This window comes from Pantherophis guttatus, chromosome 2, assembly GCF_059756535.1.
Source record: "Pantherophis guttatus breed Tessera chromosome 2, ASM5975653v1, whole genome shotgun sequence".
Taxonomy (NCBI): Eukaryota; Metazoa; Chordata; class Lepidosauria; order Squamata; family Colubridae; genus Pantherophis; species Pantherophis guttatus.
In genome coordinates, this window is record NC_142064.1 from 233,206,956 (window position 1) to 233,233,510 (window position 26,555).

The window sequence follows — 26,555 nt, forward strand, 5'->3', positions numbered from 1 at the left end:
GGTGCATTACCTTGAATATACAGCATTAGTCTGTTTGTGTCCGGGTGTTTTGCCCTTGGGTGGACAAGCTTCTGTCTTAATGTGAATATTCCTGGGTTTAAAATGCATGAATGTTGTATTGGTTGAAAAATCCTGCTGTGCTTTTAAAATAATCCTGCAATGTATGGAATTACAACATTGCTCCATTTGCTATTTTCTTCTTTATTCACTATGAAGGAGCTCCTGCTGGATCTTCCTGTGGATTTGATGAAAGCCCAGTTAAGATAGCCACAAGGGCTATCTGAGAGCTTCCTTGATGTGTTTTTGTTCTTGTTATTTTCCTTCTTTGCTGGTAGGCAACTTTCAGCCTGTTGGGCAGGGTTCTGATTACTCCCAGTTTGTGCTACAATAGGTGGGGAGAATCAAAATGTAAATACTGTACAGTCCAGGAAGGCTAGATTATTTTCCTTAACATCTTCTTGTTGTTGATGTCCACAGTATTGATATGTTTGGTGAAGGCTTCCACTTCCTATGTTTTAATTTTATAGTATCATCCACAAACCTATACCAGTGAGTGGTGGAATTCCTGTAAGGAAATTTAGTGCTTTGGTTTCTATTTCAATTTTGTCTGTAGAAATCTTCATTGTATTTGAAATGGATGAGGGTCAGGCAGAGGTCCAGCATAGCACATATGGAATACAGGTGAATTCAGTTAATGGAATGGAATGGAATGGAATGGAATGGAATGGAATGGAATAGAATAGAATAGAATAGAATAGAATAGAATAGAATAGAATAGAATAGAATAGAATAGAATAGAATAGAATAGAATAGAATAGAATTCTTTATTGACCAAGTGTGATTGGACACACAAGGAATTTGTCTTTGGTGCATATGCTCTCAGTGTACATAAGGAGAATAAAATACACTAATCAAGAATAAAAAGATACAACACTTAGTGATACTGAAGGTTACTAATAAGCTATCAAATCGTACTAGGAAACAAAAACAATATAAATTGAGAGATACAAGCAACATGGTTATGGTAATAAGTGGGAAGAGATAGATACTAGTAAGGAAGAGAAGAATAATAGTAATAATGTCTTAGTAAATTGTTTTGACAGTGTTATGGGAATTAGTTGTTAAGCAGAGTGATAGTATTCGGGGAAAAATTGTCCTTGTGTCTAGTTGTTCTGAAAGGATATATTGAAAGGACAACTGACACTTTTATTTTGAAATCAAAATAAACCTATTTTAGTTTTATACTATAAGTTTTCCCTGCCCTCTCCACCTGCCTAAAAATGACAACAAAATAAAATATTGTAGTTTGGGAGTAGGCTATATTGAGGTTTCCTACATGCAGGTTATAAACCTCTGCTATGTGGAGTTGTTATTTCCAATTAAACCTAAATCTGTTAGAGTAAGAATTTACTTCTGAGTGGTCTTGATCTATATTCACAAACAAATATAACATAACCTTTTTGAAATATTGCCATTTAAGGCAATTTCCTCATTATTGAACACGATTGTAGCAGAAGACTACTTTACCTAATTTAACTCAGATGCCCACAACAGCTTAGAACATATACATTGATTTGGGCTCTTTTGTATGGAACCAAGGCAGAAGAACAGGGCAAGACTGAGCTGCTGATACTTCATACTCCAAATATTTATCTGAAATGACAGACCTCAAATTTAATGGAATATTGGCAATTTTTTTCTAGGAAATTGAATTGCAAACTCATCTTTATAGAAATTAGATTTTCATAGCGGAGACATTCTGAAGTGTGCTGGAGGTAATTTGAAAAATTATATATCAGAAGCATGCCAAAGCAGTAGTGTTGAAGGCAGATTATAATGTGTGTTCCAACCACTTCCACAATGCTTTCAAATGACTGTCAGTTTTCACCCAAACTCTGGTGAGATTCATCAGAATAGTCACCCCTCAAAGTAGCTGCATTTGATTACAATTTAATAATGAGCCAGTAACAGAAAAGAAGGCTTCTATTGATAGTTTTGCTGCCAGAACACACTATTAGATATTTAGAAAAGTTATACTGTGACTGATCAACTATGGTGGAAGGGACTCCATCAAGGCTCTATCCTAGTAATTGAAACATACCATTATGATTAAGTAGACTGTTGATAGCCCAGAATTTCCTCATCAAGTTTACCAATGATGGACTATGGTGGCATCTTTTTTGCACTTATTTTTATCACCAGCTTGTTGTTGGACTTTGGGGATGTGCAGGGTCGCAGGCAGGGGAGGGGTTGCGGTAAAATTGAAGACTTATATAGATTACTTTCTCTGGAGATGCCTTTCTGCTTTCCCCCATAGCCCCATTGACTGTGAAGTGCTTGAGGGTTGGTTTGGTTTTTTCCATTGCAATCTGGGGGATTCCTCCCCCTTTTTCCTCTTCTGAGTGGGAGCCAGGATAGAAATGGTATTGGTGGGGTAAGTGAGATGGTAGCTTCTCCTAGCTGGTGGGACCAGCAGGGGAAGGATGTCCTTGAATGCCAGTGGGTGTGAATGGGTATGAGTGTGTGATATTTCCTTTGAGTGAATGTCAAAGGCAGAATTGATGGCGGTGAATGAGGAAGCTACCCCCTGCCTGATGGTGGCAGCAGGAGACTCTTTGTATGAAGGGTGTATAAGTGTGTTATGGAAAAGTGGGGAGACAATTGCTGGGTGCTGAGAGATGGTAAAGCTGTAGCCTGTTGGATATCCAGCTTCCCCTCTTAAGGATGCTTGATAACAAGTGGGTTGTTCCCAGCCTGAGAACCTTACCTATGGGGATGGAATTAACATTTAGGAGGGGGAGGGAGACCAAAGTATTATGGTGATGACAAGGACCTGGCTGCTTTCACAGACCACAAAATAGTTCTGCGTCCCAGCTCCTTGACCTCAGACTTGATACTCTGGCAGCAGATCTTCAATGGCCCTGACTATCAATTGCTGCTACTGAATTCTGTAATAAGTTTCCCCTCATCTATAATGTGATTATGGATGAAAGAGCTGGCCAGGCATATATTATTGAGACCTGGCTGGCCTATTTCAGAAAGGAGAGTTGTCCTCTCTGAAATTTGCCGGGTTGGTTTTAAGTGTGGCATTTTGAGATTCTGGGGCATGGTTAGAAGTGTGGTGACTGTAACTGGCCTAACTCCCATCTTTTAAATTTTTTAAATTTTTTAATTTGTGATTTTATAAATTGGGTGTTTTAATCTGTGTTTCAGCCGAAATATTTAATAATTTTAAGGGATTTTTTTAAATATTTGTATTATCTGTATTTTATCTTGGCTGTTCACCGCCCTGAGTCCTTCGGGAGTAGGGCGGTATAGAAATTTGATTAATAAATAAATAATAAATAAATAAATATCAGGAAATTCCTTGTGGAATTAAACTGGGCTCTAGGGATTAGTTGAGCTTGTTGTTGTTGTACTGACCTCCTGATGCACAGCAACCTACCTGTTGGACCCCCTTGACTCTATTTCTGGAGCGGCAGCTAAATTTCCCATATTTATGGTTCTGGAGAACATTAATCTGCCTTCCCTGTGAATAGGATCTGAAGTTGACAGGTCTTCCTGACTTCCATGTCAGCCATAAGCCTGTCCTAGATCATCCAGACCAGGATGGTGGTCATACTCCAGATTTAGTTTTCCTATCAGAGGAGTGACAATGAAATTTTCACCCTTTGTGAGTCTGATTACTTTGAGATTCTCCAATACCACAAACCACCATAGGGAGGTTGGACCTGCTATATTGTTACCGACTCTAGCGACTGATGGAGTCTGAGAGTGACTTCAGAGGAAGATGGGGATTATCCCCATTGTTCCGTTACATGTTCCATCTGAAAACGTGGTTGATGCTTGGAACAAGGAGGTGGCTGAGGCCTTGGGTCAGATTGTGTGCCTGCAACCTCTCCTTTCTAAAGAATCCTGGCATTTCTCAGCAGGAGGAGTTGAGGGTGGTGAAACAGGAGACGAGACATCCAGAGCATTGCTGATATTCAATAAGGGACAAACATGACCAAATCTGAATTACAACTGCTATTAAGATCTATCTTGTGACAGTAAGAAGCACTGGTATTTCTCTACCCTTATTATTGCACTGCAGACTATTACCCCACAGCCCTGTTTCACTTGGGAGTCCCTCCTGGGGTCAAATAAACTCTTACAAGTGTGTGAGGTGGAATTTGTGCAGCATCTGTTGGAAAAAGTTGCTCAAATTCATTCCCAATTGATTAATAAATAAATAAATGAGAGAATGTTATTGATATTATGGTGAGAGATACTATTAATATTAATGTTATTAATATTACAGTATGAGAGTATCATATGTTAAATTATTCATTTTGCATATTACTTGCTGTGATTTTGCTTAGTTCACATCTTTCTTCAGAAATCATAAAAAAGCTGTTTTCAGTGTCTAAAAACACTATTAAAAAAGCAAAAAAAAATCACATTTCTTGCTCTTAAATGTAGAGTTAATAATTTAACAGAACAAACAGAATTTGCCAAGCAACTTGCCTGCTGGTTCTTTTTGGCTTAACAAATATGGCACAGGACATGTAAGATTCTTGGAAGTTAGTTCCTTTGTCTATTGCTTAGAGACTGAATATGTCATAAACATAATGGCACATCATCTTCACGGTATTTAGAAACAAGGGTTATTCAGATACCCTTCAAATATTATATAGGGGTGGCAATGAATATGTACAGCATTGTTTTAAAAGAAGGTGTAGGGAAGATTAATCTAAGGAACTGGATTTTTTCCATAGAAGCATTATTATGCAACTAAGTAAGGGAATGAAGGAACCAAATGCTAGTTTGCATGTTTAAACAGAAGAAAACTGCAAGATTACACTGTGGATCATGCCTGGGTTATTAAAGACATTATCCCAGAGGTGGGTTTCAGCAGGTTCTGACCAGTTCTGGAGAACCGGTAGTGAAAATTTTGAGTAGTTCGGAGAACCGGTAGTAAAAATTCTGACTGGCCCCGCCCCCATTTATTGTCTGCTTCCCAAGTCCCAGCTGATCGGGAGGAAATGGGGATTTTGCAGTAACCTTCCCCTGGAGTGGGGTGGGAATGGGGTGGGAATTTAACATTCCCCTGCCACGCCCACCAAGCCATGCCACGCCCACCAAGCCATGCCACGCCCACCAAGCACCACAGAACCGGTAGTAAAAAACTTTGAAACCCACAACTGCATTATCCATACTATTTAGTGCTTGTTAGTGGATTATTATGAGCAATGAGAGAAACTTTATCAGAAATGGTATGTTTATAAAACAATATACAGCAGGCACTGAACATGTTTTGGCAGGAGAAAACTTATCGTTCAGCCAGAATTCTTATCGAACACATCCCATTATATTTTAAATGGTGATGTTCCAAAACTTAAATTCATTTTTTTTTTATCAAGGCATCATTATTCTGTTTGGGGTCTGGTACTAGATGTCTTAAAAATCAACCATCTTCCCCTTCTGTCGCTTTGCTTCTTCTATCTTTAAAACTGTTAAAGATTTGACAGCTGTTCAATAATTGCCCCAGCTTATCTCTTATAAACAGGTTCCCTTCCCAGTCAATTGCTAGTTATCACTGTTGCTATAGCAACTGTAAACATTAATGATTACCCAAACACGCTATTGGGGATTTCAGCACATTCTTAACTCAAATTGCTTGGGGGGGAAATTACCAGCGGTTTCTATCTATGACAGAAGAGGAGATACTGTAAGACTGAAATCTAGCAGTTTTCCTGTTTATGGCAGTTAAACCCAAACCTCTCTCCAAAAAAGAAGCTGATAGGTTTGGTTGGATTATAACTATATGTCTGTGTATTTTCACCAAGTTAAAAAGTAATAAATAAATTAGAAGTAGGTTATCTCCTGCTCACTCCAGTAGCCTAATTGCTCAGCTACTGGTGCTGCTTTAGGCAATTGGTTGTTTATTTACACAGAGAATATGATTCATCCAGATAATTAATCTTACTGCAACCCCTGACTATTTAGCATTTGTTTGGGGCCTTAAAAGAAGCAGCCCTTATGGTAGCTATGTTGGTTTGGGCAGTGCTGTAATAGCCAAAGTTATATGGTGGTGGGAAAGTTTCTTGAAAAGGCCACCTAGGTTTGAGGGACTACTTGACAAATTCCTCAACCCAAATGTAAAGTTTCCTAAAACTGTTTTTACTGTAGCAAAATACATATACATTTTGGTATAATCCAAACAACCCTATCTACTGTATCTAGATTTGCACATGTGTTACTTCTCTAGCAGGAGCTGCACTGGTTGCCAGTTTGTTTCTCGGTCCAATTCCAATTGTCACAAGAGAAATGAGGTTTACTGAATTTTGTATTTTGGTTTTACTTCTGTAAGCTGCCTAGAGTCACTGTGAATTGGGCAGCGATATAAATTTTCTCCTTTGGAAAATTTCTCCAAATTTTCTTAATAAATAAATAAATGTGATATGAATCAAACAAAAAGCTCTGTTACATTAGGTTTCTAGAACTTGTCACAAATATTTTTCGATAAAATTGGAATCTATAACAAAACCAGCAAAAATGCATGATTGCATAACCTTACAATCCTCTTATATAATTTTAAAAAATGTGTTCAATGTACTAGAAGACTATGGCTCTGGAACAATCAGAATCATGCCATCAGAACAGGTTTTCTCAAACTGTGAGGTGTACAGATAATCCTCATTTAGCTGCCACAATTAGGATGTGGTTGCTAAGTGGAAAACCATGATCATGATTGTGCTTACTTTTTTTTACTTCTGCATTTTTTTTCTTACCCCTCACCCATTGGAATGCTCACCTTGGAGCTGGAAAATTAGTAAGAAGAAAATTAATGTTTGTATTTACATTCAATGGAGAAGAGAGGATTACAAGAGAGTAAGCAGGCACACAATGAGGAATACATACTAAAAGGAATGTGATGGCACCAGCAGTTTGTGATTCTTATTCTTACTACTTTTCTTCATTGTGTAGTTTTCTCCATTAAAGTATTGGAGGGAAGGGATAGAAATAGTTGGTTGCTCACTGTGAGCAATTTGCATTATTCTTTGTGGAGAAAATAAATCAGAGTCATCCAGCTTGGACTCTGCTGGTGAGACAGTTCACATGGGTGCCACTTAGATAAACTGCTTTGTTGGATTATTCTGGCACATTTTAAAGAGTGAACAGAGTCTGTAAAGAATTGGGAGCTGCCACCCGTTTACTCAATTCTGGCTGCTTTTGATGGATGTGGCCTTTTTGTTGAAGGGATCAATGCCTTTCTGTAAGTGACATATGCTTAACAAAGGCAAAAATAAGAACTTTACTGAATAAACCAGGGTAAGAAACTGACATCTAGTGACTTCATGTCTATGCCCATGTAATTTTCTAGGCATAATAAAGAAGTAGTTTGACAATGAATCCTTCTACAATTTTCTGTTCTTTACTCCAGTGTTTCTTGGCAATTCTAAGATGTGTGGACTCCCAGAATTCCTAGCCAACACTTCGCTGGGGAATTCTGGGAGTTGAAGTCCTCATGACTTAGTCACCAAGTTTGAGAAACCCTAGTCTACTCAAATGCCAGCTAGGTTTAATCCTAGCTTTCCAAGGTCAACTCTGACAGATCAAGTGTTACGACTGGTTTTCTACGTCTACTTCATTTGAAAGAATAGAGCAAAAACAAAACAGAGAAATGGAACTGGCTGCTTTAGAACATTTAAATCTCTTTATATATGCGGAATGATGTTAGTCAAATTGATATATCAATCACCAATGTTTAATCAAAACCATCTACAATATATTTCAGTAAATAACTGATATATTACAAAACACATTTAAAAATAACATTTCCTTTAATATATCTATTTTTTTTTCCTGTTTGGTTCAAGAGACAGTATAGAAATGCTCAGCAAATAAAAATATCATAAGTGAATAATCTCTTCAAAATTTCTACAAATATTTATGAAATAATAAAAGTAACACATTGTGTCATCTATTTAATATCAGTCATTATGCCCGAAGATAAGTGAGAAGTTCCCCATTTAAAAACAAAACATCACAGGTTAATGCTGTCCATGGAGCAATACTGACAGATTTATTTTTTATTTTTTTAAAAAATGACTCAACACAAGCTGCAAAGTTGAGATAACACATCTTAGTGGCTCATCTTGTCAGCAGGAAAAAAAAAAGTGACACAGATATGAAATCACAGAATAAAACATTATGTTGACCAGACATTACTGCTCATTACCTGTTCCCAGCTTCCAGGCATGAACGCATATCATAAAGGCAATGTATTTTCATCTTTGAAATATCTCTATGATCCCCAGTATATAACTTGAACTTTAGTTAATGACATTTTAATGCACTTGCTTAGTATAATATCCATATCATACTAAGAATGAGGGGAGATTTAACTTCTCAGTTGTTTTCTGTTTAAATCTCATGTCAAGCTAGGCTAAAAGCCTGCTGTGATATTTGCTCCAATAAAGCTAAAGAACACTTTGTTTGTTTGGAAACATTTTTCAATGTGACCCAGCTAATCCATTAATACCATGCTTTTACTACCTCTGATCAGCCTTTTATTTTACCTAGAAGAGATTAGATCAATTTTTGGTTTAGAAAAAAGAAACAATATTTGTGAACTTTCCTATGTTGTGCATTTATTTTTAATGAAATGTTATTGAATTAAGATGGGCCTTTAAGACAATGCAAATAAGTTCTTTTATTGTTCCTTGGTATTACTGCATGAGTCAGTATAACTAAACTTTATAGAAATATTATTCAAACAATTTCTATAAATCAACAATATAGCAAAGTGATAATGTGTACTTGAATCTGGATGCAAAGTGTTATATAGAAAATATATGAAAATCTTAAGAAATAGGGACAATACTTACTGAAATTGAATTTAAGTTAAGACACATTGATCTTTCAGCAAATACAACTCCTATAAGCAACTGAAAATTGAAGCCCTTTAGTTAATAATAAATCAGTGGAATAAACACACAAATATATATTTTTGAAGTTATATCCAGTAATGCGAGAGTAGTCAATACAAGTATTCTTACACATTATATACTTTCATAGTATAAAAACATAGGATATACAGAATTGTATAAAAATGTCTCTTTTTATTTGCCGGATATTTTATCCAATAGCTATTTCTATGAACAGTAGCAAAAAAAGCAATTTTAGATGATTTCCCATTCCATCAGCACCTGTCCTCCAAATATATTCTAGATTAATATAGGAAATGGCATAACCCAATGTAGCAGGAAGATGTGAATAATGCCTTTCTCTCCATTCTATTTATGGAGACTTCTACCGGATCAAACAATTTTCATGAATGAAAAGGCAACATCAGATGTAACATCCAACCTTTCAGCTAGATGTTGCTAAACAATTATCTGAAAGTAAGTCTCCAGATTGCACAATATTAAAATCACAATTAACATCAATTGACAGAGCTACATCTGCATAGCCACAGCCTCTTTCTTTCTCCTTACAATTTACTGTAAATCTGCTTGGAATGCAAATGATAGGTGGTCCTCAACTTATGACCACAATTGGAACAAACATTTCCATTGCTAAGCAAGAGGGTTACTGAGCTGTGCCCAATTTTATGACATTTTTTTTTGCCATGGTTGTTAAGGAAATCTGACTTCCCCCACTGACTTTGCATGTTGGACGTTGCCTTGGAAGATTGCAAATGGTGATAATATGACCCCAGGATAGCAATAGCAATAGAACTTAGACTTGTATACTGCTTTACAGTGCTTTTACAGCCCTCTCTAAGCGGTTTTATTGCCCTCAACAATCTGGGTCCTTGTATCTTGGAAGGATACAAGGCTGAATCCACCTTAACAGATTCGAACTGCCAAATTGCAGGCAGCTAGCAGTCAGCAGAAGTAGCCTGCAGTACTGCATTCTAACCACTGCGCCACCTCGGCTCCTCCAGGATGCTGCAACTTTTGTAAATACATGCCAAATTTTGATCATGTGACTGTGGGGATGCTTTGACAGTTGTACATGGGAGGATTGGTCATAAGTCACTTGTTTTCAGTGCTGTTGTAACTTTAAATGATTGTTAAAGAAATGGTTGTTAATCGAGCACTATCTATAATGTAGTGACAATATATTCCTATCATTGTAAAGGAACATAGCCTGGTGGTATATTAGGTGTTACTAATGTGACAGAGTGCTCAAACTGATCCACTTACTTGAAATGTTATTTCTGTAGGTTGTTAAGAAAATTTGAAGAATAACATTTATAAGCCCAAGTATACATCGCTCAAGTGGCTCAAGGGCCTAATTTAATATTTCATTTGCATACCACAAAGTCTCTATCAAGAAAGCCACATAATTAATGACATCTTCTATGTAATTTCATTGTTCCCAGGGACTCTGCAGAATGGTGTTATTATTAAAATTTTGTTTGCATGAATGCTGTGTGAGTTACAAATGCCAGATGTCTTTTCTCTAGCTGTCTATCAACTGGGAGCCCACCTGGCATCTGAAGGTAAAGTAGTAGATGTCTGCTGGAAAATTTGGAAGTTTTCAAAGTTTTAGACAGTTATTAATGGAGAAAGTCTTTAGGTAGTTAATGCTCATGTGTCAAGAGTTTCAGACTTTTGTGCAAATCCCTAAGGACAGACATAGTGACAGATGTCTTGAAGACAGAGCAGCAACCAGACTAAACATTCAGAAGGAGATCATTTGACAATGTGAGAAGTCAAGTCGGGTGATTAAGAGGTAACAGTTGAGAAGACAAGGTCTGGAGAGTATATACAAGCTCTGGAGAGTACACCCTAATCTTTATCCACCTGCATATACATTTGGGGCTTATTAGCAAAGGAACAGGGAAGAAAGAATGCCAGTGAAATAGCTTAATCATCCTAGCTGTAGAAATCAAATGTAGCAACTCTCAAGCTATTATGAAGATGCTGAATGAAGCAAAGGCAGTCAAATTAAATTGTGATCCTCGATAATCAAACAATGCCACTGTTCCAGAGCCATAAGACAGAAAAGCCCATGTTACTATAATGTGCAAGGCGCATTCTACCACAAGGTTAATAGTATGCAATCTAGGGTCCAGAAATTAGAAAATTGATTAATTGCTCTTCCATTTACACTTCTAGTATACCTTTGAGCAAATGTATTCAGAAACTAAGGGTATACATACATTATTATGGCAAGTGCCTGCACAGCAATATGGCAGTCACACACTTATCCTTTGTGGAATATAAAGCTGAAACAAAAGGATCTCAATTCAGTCAGACCTTCAACAGAAAGTCTACTCCCAGCCCTGGCCATTCCTCCCCCCCCCACCAAAAAAAAAAAGCTTTTCCAGTCTAAAGCAACAATGCAAGACACCTCTGGTTGTATCTTTTATATTTCAGATGAACAATCTTCTATCTCTAGTGTTTTAGGGTGTGTTTGGTAATGGCTGAGGTGCTGCATCAGATCACCCTCATGCAACCTATCCCTTCTCAGGGATCCCACCACTCCCTGTGATTTCTGGAGGATTTGAGAGACATGAAATAAAAGAAGATATATTTAGAGCACTGCAGCTGCTCAACTGACAAACATGACAAACATGATTTACATCCGCTATTAAGGCCTACCTATTGATAGTAAGGGTGGTATAATGCCACTATTCCCTGAATCTATTGTACCTGAAGAAATCAACAGGGTCTAAAGGATTGTCAGCTCAGCTATCCGCTTATAAACCAATGTTCCATTTGACTGGTAAATGTGGCCCAGGGGGTGTAGTGTGAATTGGTTCTACAAGTGGTTAATTCTTTTTTTTTCTTTCTTCTTTTTTTTTTTTTTTTGAGAGAGAGAGGGTTGTTTATCTCTTAAAGAGGATTTGGTTCAACCCCATCTCAAGAAGCCATGGCTGGACCCCACCATACAGGACAATTTTCACCCAGTATCTAGCCTCACATATTGGATTCTCTGGACTTTTTTCAGCCAGGATTCTGCCCCAGTATGGGATGGAAAAAATATTAGTTGTGCTTTTGGGTGATCTCTGGCTTGGATGGGGTTGTAAATGTATGTGTATGGTAAACCATCCAGAATTGCTTTGGTTAATGAGACTGGCAGCATATAAATTTAATAAATGAATAAATCCATCAAAGTCATGTGATGTTACACTTTACAACTATCTAAGGAAATTTCATTCCAATTGCTGTCATAATCTGAGAGCATCCTGTAGTAACATTTGGGGACCACTGTTTAGCTTATTTTTATGTCTTTTGCTATTTCACAAACTTCTGTGAGGAAATTCTAGCTCCTTTTAGAAGAAACTCTACGAAACAACTCTAGAAGTTGTTCTTAGACTTTTAATACAGATCCTGATTAATAGAAATCCTTTTTAAATTACTAACACTACTTCAAATAGTTTTGGATACTATGTTATGGGTTCTAAGGGTAGTAATAATTGCTCCAGAGAAAAGTATTGTAACAACAATACAACATCAGCTACAACTACAACAAGATCAAACAATGCAAAAACAAAAACCCTTACACAACATTAAACAAAAACAACTCAATATATAAATATACATTTTTATATTATCATGCCGGTATAGTTAAGTATTTTAGTGGGTGGCATTTGATTCCAGTTTTACAAAATATTAATAAAATCCTAATGTGATGATCCAGGGCATGGCACAGAAATAACACAGGCAGCTGGCAGTTCAAACCACCCCTTTATTGCTCTAAATTTCCCCAAACACTTCCACATTTCTGGCAAGTCCCAGAGCAAAATAATGACAAACCCCCACACACACCTCAAGCAGCCTCTGGCTGCAAATAGTCCAGCCCAGTGCTGTCTACACCAAAGCTGCACAACAATAAATCCAGCAGGGCAAATCAAGGAGTTCAGGAAGCAAAGGATTCAGTTAATTAGTCCAGAAAGCCAGGAAGAATGCAAGGACTCTTGGAAAGTTCAAAGGTCAGCACTTAACACTTCAGGAACTAAGCATTTGTTCCCAAAAAATGCCCCTGCCCACAGAGTCTTATTCCCCAGTGTGCCTTGGGAAGATGGGCGGGGCACTCTTCTTCCGAGTAGCCTGCTCAGTCTGCGCTGTTCTCGCCTTCTCTCCACTCTCCGTGCTCTTAAATCAGGAGGGTCCTTGCTCATTGCCTGAGCTCTGTCTTTCATATTCATCCTGCCCCAGTTCCTCCCTACAAACTGTTCTAATCCGGAAAGACCCTGGCCTGACTGGCCCTGCCCTTCCCCATTTTGCTCCGAAGCCAACAAAGCTGCCCCTTCAATCTCTGTCAGCTCAGATTCCAGCTCGTCTTCCTCTGCAGATTCAGGCTCTGACGGGGGGCATGACACCTACCTTCACCCAGAATGCAAATCTAAAACATATTTAGGTTCGCATATGAGGGAAAGAATCTAAAAATGAGGTGAGGAACAAAGAGTAAGAACCCTAGAATGTATTACAAGAGCTAAACATCGCACTGACAAAATTAAGCAATTGTTTCTGCTACTTTATTGGTATTTCAGTATTAAATATGAAAAATCAGGACTCTTTCAGCTTCTGTTGGATTTTCTGCTCATTTCTTATTGGGGGGTATATTGTAAGCACTATATTCTAACATACCTTAACAGAGATGAATTCTCTTCTGTCCTTATAGCAGCATAATGCTTTTTCCCATGACATTCTCTGGAACAGATCAGGACCATTTATCTGCATGCTGTTTACCTACGTTATCTCTTATCCAGTAAAGCAGAGAGTTGGAACACATCCACTGATATAACATTTCACACATCTCATTGAATACAGGCTCTACTTTTCCCCCCCATTTTAAAACCATCTGATTTTTGCTAAGTCAAGCAATTTTTATCTATTTACAGAGAAGGCTTTCACTTTTCTGAAATAAACTCACAATCTCAAAGAAAATAAGGATTTTATAAACAATGTGGTTGCAGCATTTAATTAATTAGATCTCCTCAAAATGGTACTCTTTCTACATATGATAATTTTAATTCTGTACCCTACCTGGAATCTTATGTTATTATTTTATATTTTATTATGGTCAGCCAGATGTTTAGACTGGATCTGACTTTTTTTTTATCCACCTATCTAGAGCTCAGGTGGCACACTGGTTAGAATGCAGTACTGCAGTCTAATTCTGCCCACTGGAGTTCAATCCTGACTGGCTCAAGGTTCACTCAGCCTTCCATCCTTCCAAGGTCAGTAAAATGAGGATCTAGATTGTTGGGGGCAATATGTTGACATTGTAAACCACCCAGACAGTGCTATAAAGCACTGTGAAGTAGCATATAAATCTAAGTGCTATTGCCAGTCCTTCCCAAGGCAAAGTTGTTTGATGATGTTAAAGGTATTGACACAGGATGTAAGTTATTCCAAGTAAAGCTGCCTTTTGCAATTGACTGGTGTTAATTTTGTCAATGCTGATGATATTCAGGTAGGTAATGCTCTAGGTGTTTTGCATCCAAGGTACCTATTACTATTGGTAGTATTTTTCTTTGTTTTGCCACAGTCATTCTACTTCTATTTGCAGATCTTTCCATTTTGGGATCTTTTTCAGTTCTTTCACTTCTATTCTGTTGTCTCCAGATAATCCACATCACACTTTTTTGTCCTTATCAAGAATTGTTACATCTGGGGTGTTATATAGCAGGTGCCTGTCTGTTTGAATACAGTACTAATGTCCTAGAGAACATTAACTTCTTCATTTTCTATTACTTTGTCCATTTTGTAGTCCCACCAGTTCTTGCTTGCAGGCAAATGGTACTTCTTGTTATTTTATTACTTTTTCTTCTACCAGTAGGGCAACATTATAGAGAAGGCAGAACAAAAAGATATCAGCAGCATATCATGTTTGTGCCAGAGTTAGATGCAAGAGAATATGATCAGAATATGTCCATGCAATGAGGAGATAGTTAAATGTGTAATTTGGTGGTTTTTCTTTCTGGAAAGATTGATACTTATTTCACAACTGCCAAGCCATGTCAGGGAAAAAAATCAGGCACATTGTGCTGGTGTTACTGATTTATCAGTTGGAATAAATTTGCACTTAATATTTCTTCTTGCAACACTTAAACAGCAGTAACAACAACAGACCAGGCACAATCTCAATTTACACTGCACAGCTTTTCACTTCAAAAATAGAAAGTCATTTTGCTACCACAAGAAAACCACAAGAACCAAAAATTCTTAGCTTCCTTCCACTAGTGCAGAAATCCGTTTTCTTCCACTTTTCAATGATGTTTATAGTTGCAGCACAATGACATTTCTATGAATGTAGACGAAAATCTTTCCCCATTAGAATAATAATTTATATTAATCATGCATATTATGTATATAAATTTTATCTCTCTATCTCTCTTTATCGTCTGTCTGTCTGTCTGTCTGTCTGTCTGTCTGTCTGTCTATCTATCTATCTATCTATCTATCTATCTATCTATCTAATCTTCTAAATTACCTCTGCAACAAAGAAATCACAGTCATATTTGGAAGAAAATATTATTAAATCAAAATAGCTCTAATCTTCCAAAATAGCATTTGGCAATGACACAAAAATATTTATTAAGTTCACAAAGTTAGGAACGTTATTTGAGATTAGCTACCATGACTCTTGAAAATATAAAATTATTATTTTTTGTATGATTAAGGTAGATCTGGTAAGTTATACAGTAAGTCTTGACAGAAAAAATGTTTAAATTATTTGATTAGGGAATGCAATTCTCTATTAACCTAGATATGTAGTTTCTGTCTCTGTGTCAAATACTTTTAACTGTTATGTTAAAAGATATAATCAATATTAATACCCTTCAATACTGATTTAAAAAATATTGTTCATCGAAGACCTTAGGAGGCACTAATTTCAGAAAAGCATTATTACAATGGTATAATAGAGAACCCATGATTCATTGGGTCATTGTTTCAGAGATACTTCCTTACCTAAAATGGGAAATAGATGTGCAAAAAAAGGAGTTGGAGCAGGAGTAACTTCCGATTTCCTGCTGGCTTCTCCATTGAATTTTCTTGTGCAAAGCTGACAGGGAGCATCAGAAATCCTCCCTCCCTCCCTGCATTTTGTTTTTGTTTTTTCAAGTTCTTGAAATCATTTTACTTAACTGTAATTTGTTTTTAAGACAAAAAGTAATGTGCAATAAATAATATACTGTAATAATAAATAATAGCAGAATGGCAATGATCTATGAATATACAGTATATCATATTGTTGATTGGAACCAAAATACTGGAACCTGGCTCTACACAAAATTTGTCAACTTAACTGATTTTTAAGCTTATACACACTTATATAGAATTTCTCATAACAATGGCCAAAAGAAAAGTTTCTGCCATTCCAGGTGATTCAAAGTCAGTTTGCAGCATAGACCATATTTAAGAGAGAAAATTGCAGAATCACCAATATATTTACCTGTTACAGAAACAGGAAGTTCATATAAAATATATACTTGCTTGCTCAATTTTAGAAACCAAATGCTGACTACTTGCTAGTAAGTTAATAACAAAACTATATACAGCTCTCTCAGGATGTCCATTTTAGAGACCTCATTTTACCTTGTACTTTTTATATGATTAGCAAAGAAGCTATCAGAGTATCCTTAGAAGCAGTGTAATGACTAATGTATAGTACAGATGCTATAGCTGGGTTTTCCATGATAATAAGAATATACAAATATATCTTTAAATATGTATACAATTGACTGCATGACAGAGGATGCCTTTTGATGAAACCTTGGTACTTATCTGAAAATCTTTTTGGTAAACAAAGGATGTGACTTCTACCATGTCCTTTACCAACACTATTCAACACATTTTTCCTTAAATATAAAAAAAAATATTGATATTTCCTCCCTTTTGTACTTCAGAGTTTGTCCACTGTTTTGTAACGTACAAAGCACAATCATACACAACAGAGAATGCTTTATGCCCTTCACTTTTATTTAAATATGCAGAATCTGACTATATAACTAAGTCTAGATATGTCCACCATGTACCTACCAGCTCTAAAGATACTACTGAGAGTACTCTTGAACTGTAAGTCATTCTTAAATATAGATTTGCTGATAATACTACACTCATACATGCCAAATAGAACTCTCCACACTGAACAACTTAAAACTATCCCCTTGTGATCATTGTTAAGGCTTTCCCAAGAATGTGGAGGCAATATTTCCAGTAGAGAGCCATATATTATTAACACAGACCTTAAAAAGCTATTTTAACAACATAGTTTTGAGAATCCTTTACAAAAATAGGACTCATATTAGAACAAAATATTCTTTGTAGAAAATTACTGCTCATTTTATCCTGTTCTTTTTGCCATCTATTCCTATGCCAACTCTTTTTAAAAACTGCTTCTAATTCTTCTGAAGTGTGTTCTTGAAACAACTTTATCACTGATTCTGGCCCCAGTTAAAAAGCAAGGTTTGGTATGTATCCTGTCTCCACAGAGGACAATGAACCCTTTTACACAATGCATGATTATCAGTTCATGCTGAATAGATTAAGATTATTTTTTTAAAAAAAAAATATTAATGAAGCTGTATTTAAGATTCAAAGAAACATTAAATAATATTAAGTTATAACTTGTATTCACCATTGTATATACTTTTATGTACTAAAGCTATTGGGATAAGATATGATTTCTTTATATAGAAAATTACAGGCCAAAAAAACTAGAAACAGGATCAGTTTTTCACTCTGCTGAATACCTAATTCTCACAATCTATTTACCTATGTAGTATGACTGTAACACTATTATTTATCCTTATTATCTTTTTCTCCCTCTTCTTATTGGTGTTATTATTATTATGATTTTCATTTTTCTCTTGCTTTGCATGTACACTGAAAGCTTCTGAACTGTAGACAAATTCCTTCTGTGTCTATTTACATTTGGCCAAATAAATAGCAATGGTCAAAATGCTAGAAATGTGAATTGATATTATTACTGAGCATCACCTAATAAAATTAAAGATTTGTATGCCTAAGAATAGTACATTTATCATGATTTAAGAGCTAGATTCATCTAATATAATAAAACACAATGTTTACATTCATATAAAACACTACGCTCGTACAAATAATGCATATTATTGAACTAACCATCTGTTTCATACAAGTTAAGATGCCTGCTGAGATCTGCCAACATTTGAATCTAAACCTTTTCAACGTTATTCTACTGAACCAACGTCAATATGAGGACATGATTTACAGATAAGTAAAGCTTATTCCTTTAAATAAGCCTTAACTGCAACGTGATTAATACACAGAATTACTATATGGATTTACACGCTTTGCTTTTGAAAAGCTTGAACAGTTTAGATCCAAAACAATTTGGTTTCTCACCTCCGGAATGTGGTGGAGGTCCACAAAGCAACACCATTCCCTGTCCTTGTCTGACTGAAACTGTACTCCTCGTCCTGGTTTTGAAATTTTCAAGATCTGTTAGGAAGAGACAAATAAATATATGATTACACGTTATTACAATCAGTTTCAAAGTAAGAAAGGCAGAATATTGTCTACACTGAATTACATCTATGCACAATGTGGGAGTAGATCTTCTTTCCAGAAAGGTGTCCTCTAATCCAGAGTCCTCTCTCTGATCAGTTTGGAAGGAATAGTCTTTGTTTTATTTCAACTGGCTTCTGTGGCAAACAGTTATCTGTTCTGCCTCATTTGATCACCAAGTTTTAAAATACAAAAAGTATTTTGTAAACATATATTTTGATGGGGTCTTGAAGACATCATGTTTCATTCCTTCAGGAAATTCAGAATTACCATATTCCCAATGCACTATTAAAAATGGTTTTAAAAATTTCTAAATTTTTCTATTCTTTTCTAGATCACAGTATGCTACACAAAATTAATTTCAGATATCCTCTTCTCATTGGGTTTGATTTGTAATAACAGATCATTATTTCTTTTCTTTTTTTTCCAATGGTTGAATATTTGCAACAGGTAAAGCATCTTTTCTTCCAGTGGTCCTACATCTGCTGGTTTTGGTTGCTCAACCAGCTGTCCTGAATCCTGTAGACCTTTGTCAATAGATGACCTGGAATTCCAAAAGCTAGTGGATAATAATATTTGCACACTGGGTGCCATACCAAAAATCTTGGACAGTACTTAGAAAATCTGTGCATTGACAAAATTTCCACCTGTCAATTGAAAAAGCCACAGTGCTTGAATATGCACATATATTATGCTTAAAAATTATGAAATCCGAGGTTCTTGGGAAGAACTTGATGGGTATGAAGGCCAACACCAGCTAAAGAATTGGCAGCTGTGATGTCATATTTTTGTGGATGTAAAAACAGGTGGATAAAAATTCAAAATTCTGTCTAAACATCTGATTACCTGGAGGACCAATCATAATAATAATATTCCCTGTCTATCTCAGGTCCTTGGGAAGGACTCAATAGATGGATCAAAATGCCAAATCCAATCTAAACATCTGGCTGACTGTGAGACCAACCATAATAATAAATACCACCAGTACTGACAAAATCACCATCAGTTGCAAAAGGCAGCTTTACTTGGAACAATTTACATCCTGCAACAATACTTTTAACACCCATAAGCAACAACATCTGCATATTCCAGGTGTTTGGGAAGGACTTGATAGATAGAAATGCCAAATCCAGTCTAAACATCTGGCTGATTATGCAACTAATAATAATAATAAATATTATCTCAATATTGTGTAAAATTGCATTATGGTTCTTGTCTAATTGCATAGTGATGATCTGGATATTGCTAATCAGAAGTTTCATGAATGCTCAATTCAAATTTACACTGTTTTATTAATTTGGAGATGTTTGAGAGTGGATTTAATATTTATTCTTAGGCACCAGGGTGTTATGTATGATGGCTTTTCTGTATTTTAATCTTTGTAAGCCACATAGAGTCACTTGTCTTAGATGGGTAGCTATATAAATCATATATAAATTAATTTAGGATTAGAGTAAATAAACAAATTTAGAATCATTTTGTTCAGCAGCAGATAAGGAATGTCTTCTGCATAAAATTGCACAAGTGTTTGAAAGCATATCCCATGTCTTTTTTTCCTTTCCTAACTATATATTTTCTTTAGCAATTTCTAACCGAAGTTATTCTCTGTATCATTGTCAATCTTTAGTGACCTCTTCTATTCTATGAAGTTCCAGATGATCTCTGATTAGTATAGAACAGTGATTTCATAACTGTAAAATGCAAAGTGCATACAAATCTGAATTGGCTCATAACCCAACTCAGAAGCCAATTCAATGATAATAACTGGCAGTTTGGCAATTTCTACTGATGGACTTTTCAACTTCCTTCCCCAAAAGAATATCTCCAACACATCGAAAACATAAGGATACCTTAGAAATCAAACAAAGCTCTGCTCAAGCTTCTCATTAAATATAATAATAGTAAATAGCAACTGAATCTACTTAGGTGTTATTAGCTATTTCTGCCACCAATGTCCAATGTTGAATGTTTCTGTTATTTGTCTATCATTTGAAAGTGGAACTCATAGAAAATTATCTTTCTGTGATGGTTAATAGACTTATGGAAATGGTTGCCTGTATACAGCAGAACCTTAAAAAGCCTGAAAGTGAACAGTCAAGTTAACTTCATATAAAAGAAAAGGTTGAAATTTGAGTTCCCTTGTGCTTTATCATCACAAAATGGCCCCAAGAATTCACAGCCACAACAAAAAAGTTATGTGTTCATATTTTTGATCCATTGCAAGTTTGATGAGTTGATGTAGCTAGAATCCATGTTATATACTACGTGTATCTTTCCCACCTTTAATAACACGCAAGATGGTAAATTTAATATTCTTCAACAACGTCCACCACTCCCCTCCCTCAACATTAGGTATCTGAAGATATTTCTTCTCCTTTGCGTTGAACATTAAACTTATGGTTATGAATTGCTAAGATTACCAGACCATTGATGGCTCACCAGACCATTGATCAGTAACTTGAGCTGCCAAGGAAATTCAAAGTAAGAGCTTCTGCAACTCAGGCAACTATCATATACAATCAGTTGCTTTTACATTTACACTTTAAAAAGGAAAAACAAAACAAAACAAAACAGAGCATCCAAGCTATTGTTTGCTGATCTTAAAATTGTTGTTCAGCCTAGCAGAAAACCCAGAAAGTACACAAGAGATAAATATACTGAGCAGCTGGAAAGCAATTATATAGTTACAAAAGTGAAAAATTACAGTTTGATTTTAACCCCTTTCTATTTTTTTTCTTATTAAAAAGAAAGTAATACAGCTGCCCTCATAATAATATCAAAAACCCACACCATCACACCATGTACTTTCCCCCTCTGAACTAGAATGATTTTGCTTTTTTAGAATTCATAATGGTTCTTTGCTTATAATTAATCACATACATGGATATTAATGTGATCTGAAAATAGGGTCTCTAAGTTATGCTAATATGAAGGCTGTAGTTGCATCTTGTTTTCTTTTGCAGAAAGAAGGTGGGTGGATGGGAGTACAAACTGATTAATCTTTTACCTGCCAAATGCTCAATGAAAATATCTCCAACTCCCAAGCTTCAGTTTTCCTCTGAGGCAATCTCCTATTTATTTAAAGAGTTTTATAAGGAAAGAGGAGGCTTTTCCCCCTTCTGACAATGTCCCAGAAGAGGGTAGGTAGATAGAGTTGACCTACCTTTAGTTCTGCTGACTGCTTTCTCTTCTTTATAACATTAGAACATATAATAAAATATTTTGGATATTTAATACTGTGGCTTTATTTTAAATACTTTTAATTTGGTTCTTAGAAAACAGCATTTGAAACAAACATGGTCCATTTTTCTATAGGTATATGGTTCTATTATCTAGTCATAACTATTAGAATATTACCCAATAATAAGGAACAAAAAGGAAAGTTTGATTCTCATTTTTCCCTGTAGTTGGTCTTATCTATCCATCTATCCATCTATCCATCTATCCATCCATCCATCAATCATCATGAACCAAGCAATATTATCAGAATATAAATGTCAAGACAAAATAAAATAAAATAAAATATTAAAATAAAATAAAATAATAAAATAAAATAATAAAATGAAATGAAATGAAATGAAATGAAATGTATAACTAACAGTGTTAAAGTTGGTGCTGGGATAAAAACAAGCCAAGCCAAGTCCAAGTTGATCAGATCAGACCTAACCCAACCCAACTGAGCCCAAACCAACTCACAATAAAATAATCTCAATTTGAATTCAAGGCAAACCAACAGTGTTATTGTGATCCAACTGTATATTGCAATGATATAGAGAAGTAGAATATGGACAATTCTTTAATAAATGAAGAAAAAGACTTAAGAGTTGTGCCACAAAAAATCAAAAAAATATTTTACTGATTAGACAAAGGCCTCTGTCTATGTAAATTACAGTAAATTATGAACAGTTCCTTAAAATGTGGGCCATTGAAGAATTTGCATGATTAGCAAGACACAACACTCACTGTAGAATATGGAGCTAAATAGTTCAGCATTGGAAAAGAAGTGTAGCAAGTTTACATAAAAGAAAATGGTTTCCCCTGTCCGGTCATGTCCGACTCTCGGGAGTAGTGTTCAGGTGGTGGGTTCCAACCGGCATGACCACCGGCATGACCACTCTTTGTGCATGCGCTTTGCGTGTGATCACCTTTTCTCCCTCCATTTACAGTGGAGCAGTTGGAGCCTGTCCCTTTTAGGTACTTCGACCCCTGGGAGTGAGGAGGCCAAGAGGGATAACATAAAGGGAGTAGCAGCTTCGCTGTGAATGGAGGGAGAAAGGTTCGGATTCTGTCTGTCACAGCATTCACTATGAGCCCTTCTTGTGCTCATACACACATTTTTTCCTACCGGGTTCTGTGGGCGTGGCTTGGTGGGGGGTGTCATGCGAGTGGGCGTGGCTGTGAGTGACATTGAGTTGGCCATGCCCACTCAGTCACAGGACCCCCCACCAAGCCACACCCACAGGACCAGTAGGGAAAAAATTTGAATGTCACCACTGGCTGGCATGACTATATGCTGAGGCACATAGAATGCTTCTCACTGAAGTGATATCTATTTATCTACTCACATTTGCATGCATTTGAACTGTTAGGTTGGCAGGGGCTGGAGCAAGTAATAGAAGCTCACCCCATTGTGCTTGAACCTGAGTTATCAGCTTTCCAGCTGATAAGTTCAGCATCTTTAACATTTGAGCCATTCTGCCCCCTCACAAATTTACATGTTGTCTTCTTATTTACCTGAGATACAAAAAAAATTAGCTAGAAGAAATATAAATCAGAATTAAAATTGCTGGAAGAAATATTAGCAATCTCAGCTATAGTATGAATACTAGTTTCATGGTCGGAACTGAGGAAGACTTAAAATGTCTTCCTGAAAGTGAAAGGAAAGAATGCAAAAGCCAATCTACTGCTCAATATTAAAAACAAAGTCTAAGATTATATCAACTGAATACAAATAGAGAAAAAAGGGGAAATACTAACAGACTTGACTTTCTTAAGCCTAACAAAATGTGCAGACAAAATGAAAGAGTTGATATTTGGTAGAAAGGCTATGACAATAGACAACATATTAAACTCCAGAGACATCAACAACAATAGCACATATTGTCAAAGCCATGATTTTTCCAACTGTAATATAATAGCTGTCAAAGATACACTAGGATGCTAGAGAAAACTGTTGATAACATCCTGGACTGAGAGAAGAAAAAAAAAAACCTGCTAAATTTAACCAGATTGCTCACTGGAAGCAGTAACAATGGATCTATTTTAGATATATAATGTCAAGGTAATAGTTACTGGAAAAGAACTTGATATTTGGAAAAATTGAAAGTAATTGAAAAAGAAGTTCATGGAAGACAAGATATCTAGGTACCATCACTGATGACACTAGCATGAATTTACAGGAACTCTAAGAAACAGTTACTGCCAAATAGTTCTGTAAAACAACTTCCATCAGCTGATGAAGATTGGAAGTGGTCGAACAACTGAACACATAAAAATTAGCTTTAGAAGCAGAAAACTCTTTATAGCCTGAAATTATTAAGATAAAAATAGTTATTTGAGAGTTGATACAAAACAAGAAACATTATCTACTTTGATTGAAGAAAAATATGTGTCTATCTTGAGCACTGAAGTCTGGTTTCTGTCTTATGATAGTTTAGGATTGTGTTCTTTTACAACTTTGCAATTAGGAATCATACTGCTGAAAGAAAAACACAGTTGAATTTGATTTTTGACAGGACAATATCTGTATGAGCCTAATTGTGCTTTCTTTTTGGATCAACAGTTTCTCAGTAAACAACCTCACATATGCAGACAGCTTATTCTTTTACAATTTGTAATTATGTAACACAAACGGAGTCTACAGTTCTTCGTGTTTGGTTTAAATTATCATCTTCTGAAGCTACTGAATCTAGCATTTCCTGCTATAAATATATACATGCTTAACCTACAATGTATTTTACTATCTTTGTCATTTTCAACTTTATAATATTGCTGTGAGGGAGGAATTTATTTCTCCTATTTTACAGATGAAAAAATTAGCCAAAATATTCATTTTCCAACTTTCCACAATCCGTCTATCTTAGAAATATTTTTAAATTATACTAATTTGCTAGGTTCATACATCACACTAAACTATGAACTACTGATTAATGTAACAGTCTCAAGCTTTGGGATGATGGTTAGAATATTTAGAGATTCAACAGTATGTAATTTATAATAATAGTAGTAGCCGTGGTGGTGCAGTGGTTAGAATGCAGTACTGCAAGCTACTTCTGCTGGCTGCCAGCAGTTTGGCAGTTTGAGTCTCACTGGCTCAAGGTTGACTCAGCTTTCCATCCTTTCGAGGTCGGTAAAATGAGAACCCAGATTGTTGAGGGTAATATGCTGACTCTGTAAACCGCTCTTTACAGAGAGTGCTGTAAAGCACTGTGAAACGGTATATAAATCTAAGTGCTATTGCTATTGCAAACTCTTCCACAATTTCATCTATGGTGGACAATTCCAATTACAAAACATTAGTATAATTTACCAAAAGGCAAACCTGTGAGATCCTTAAAGCTTCTGGTCTCTGCCTCTGCTTCCAGAAAGGTCCACACTGATCACTTCGCTCAGATTGCACGGAGGAGCTTCTCTCTTATTCTGAAGTTCTAGTCTCAATTTCTCCTTTTTTTGTTCTCACACACATATCCCAGTAGAGCTTCAAGTATTTGAAACCAAGCCTTTAGCCCAGCTCCTCTATGGTCAGATTTTTCTCTCCCTTTCAACCACAACAATGGATCTCTTATGGTATCCTATGTCTTGATACAGGAAACCAGAGTTTGGATGGCCATTGTCCACTACTGGCTCTATACCCTAAAAAGGGGTGCGATGGTTCAGCCATTAAAAACTATGAGTTTATCAGCTGGAAAGCTGACAGCCCAGATTCAAAACCTGAGCACCGTATGATGGGGTGAGCTCCCGTCATCTGCCCTAGCTCCTGCCTACCTAGCAGCTCAAAAGCATAGAAATGACAGCAGATAAATGGGTACTACTTTGGTGGGAAGGCAATAGTGTTCCATGCTGGCCACATGATCACAGAACAACGCTGGCTCCCTCAGCTAATAAACAGAGGTGAGCACTGCCCCCTAGAGTTGGACATTACTGGATAGGGGAAACCCTTACCTGTATACCCTAATAGCTTGGCATCCTCTGACTTTACAGGGCAATTGCCAGTCTTCCATGGAATAAGATCTTAGCTCTGGATTTTTTTTTCTCTTCACATGCCCTGACTATGGGATAAAGGTAAAGGTAAAGGTTCCCCTCACACATATGTGCTAGTCATTCCCGACTCTAGGGGGTAGTGCTCATCTCCGTTTCAAAGCCAAAGAGCCAGCGCTGTCCGAAGACGTCTCCGTGTTCATGTGGCCAGCATGACTAAATGCCAAAGGCGCATGGAACGTTGTTACCTTCCCACCAAAGGTGGTCCCTATTTTTCTACTTGCTTTTTATGTGCTTTTGAACTGCTTTTATGTTTTACTTTTATGTGCTTTTGAACTGCTAGGTTGGCAGAAGCTGGGACAAGTAACAGGAGCTCATCCTATTACGTGGCACTAGGGATTCAAACTGCTGAACTGCCGACCTTTCAATCGACAAGCTCAGCCACTGAGCCACTGAGCCACTGCATCTCTTACGGGATATGATTAGGCAAAATGTTATATAATGCATAATGGACACAGATCAAAAGATTTGTATAGTTTCCCAAACTACTTTATCCTGGAAGTACTTCAGTAGATGGTCTCCCTCCCCCACTTCCTTGTCTATAACAATTGTGTCAAGCCACAGAAGGGCTTTTATTTTGGCTCGGTTATTCTTGAAGGCAAATATAAGAAACTCCCTTTGGTAGAGAGATAGTGTCCATATGCCACTGGGCAGGTTGAAACTCTAACACATGTCCTCCTCTACTTCCCATTTTACCGAGATACTCATGGCGATCCCATTACTAGGTTTTTGCACAAGTGTCCTGGCTGCTATTTGCATACTTCTTGATTCCTTTCAAATGACAATGTAGAACATTGC

At 36.5% G+C, this 26,555-nt stretch overlaps 1 protein-coding gene across 4 annotated transcripts in view; it reads right to left on the bottom strand.

Annotated features, from left to right (window-relative positions):
* The window catches only part of LOC117656314 (contactin-4), a 556,506-nt gene that overhangs the window by 140,787 nt on the left and 389,164 nt on the right, over nt 1–26,555 (bottom strand). For all 4 annotated transcript variants that reach the window (XM_087887915.1, XM_087887914.1, XM_087887913.1 and 1 more), the window contains one exon: nt 18,339–18,434. In XM_087887915.1, the coding sequence (XP_087744041.1) occupies nt 18,339–18,434 (96 nt within the window). The remainder of the gene's footprint in view (nt 1–18,338; nt 18,435–26,555) is intronic.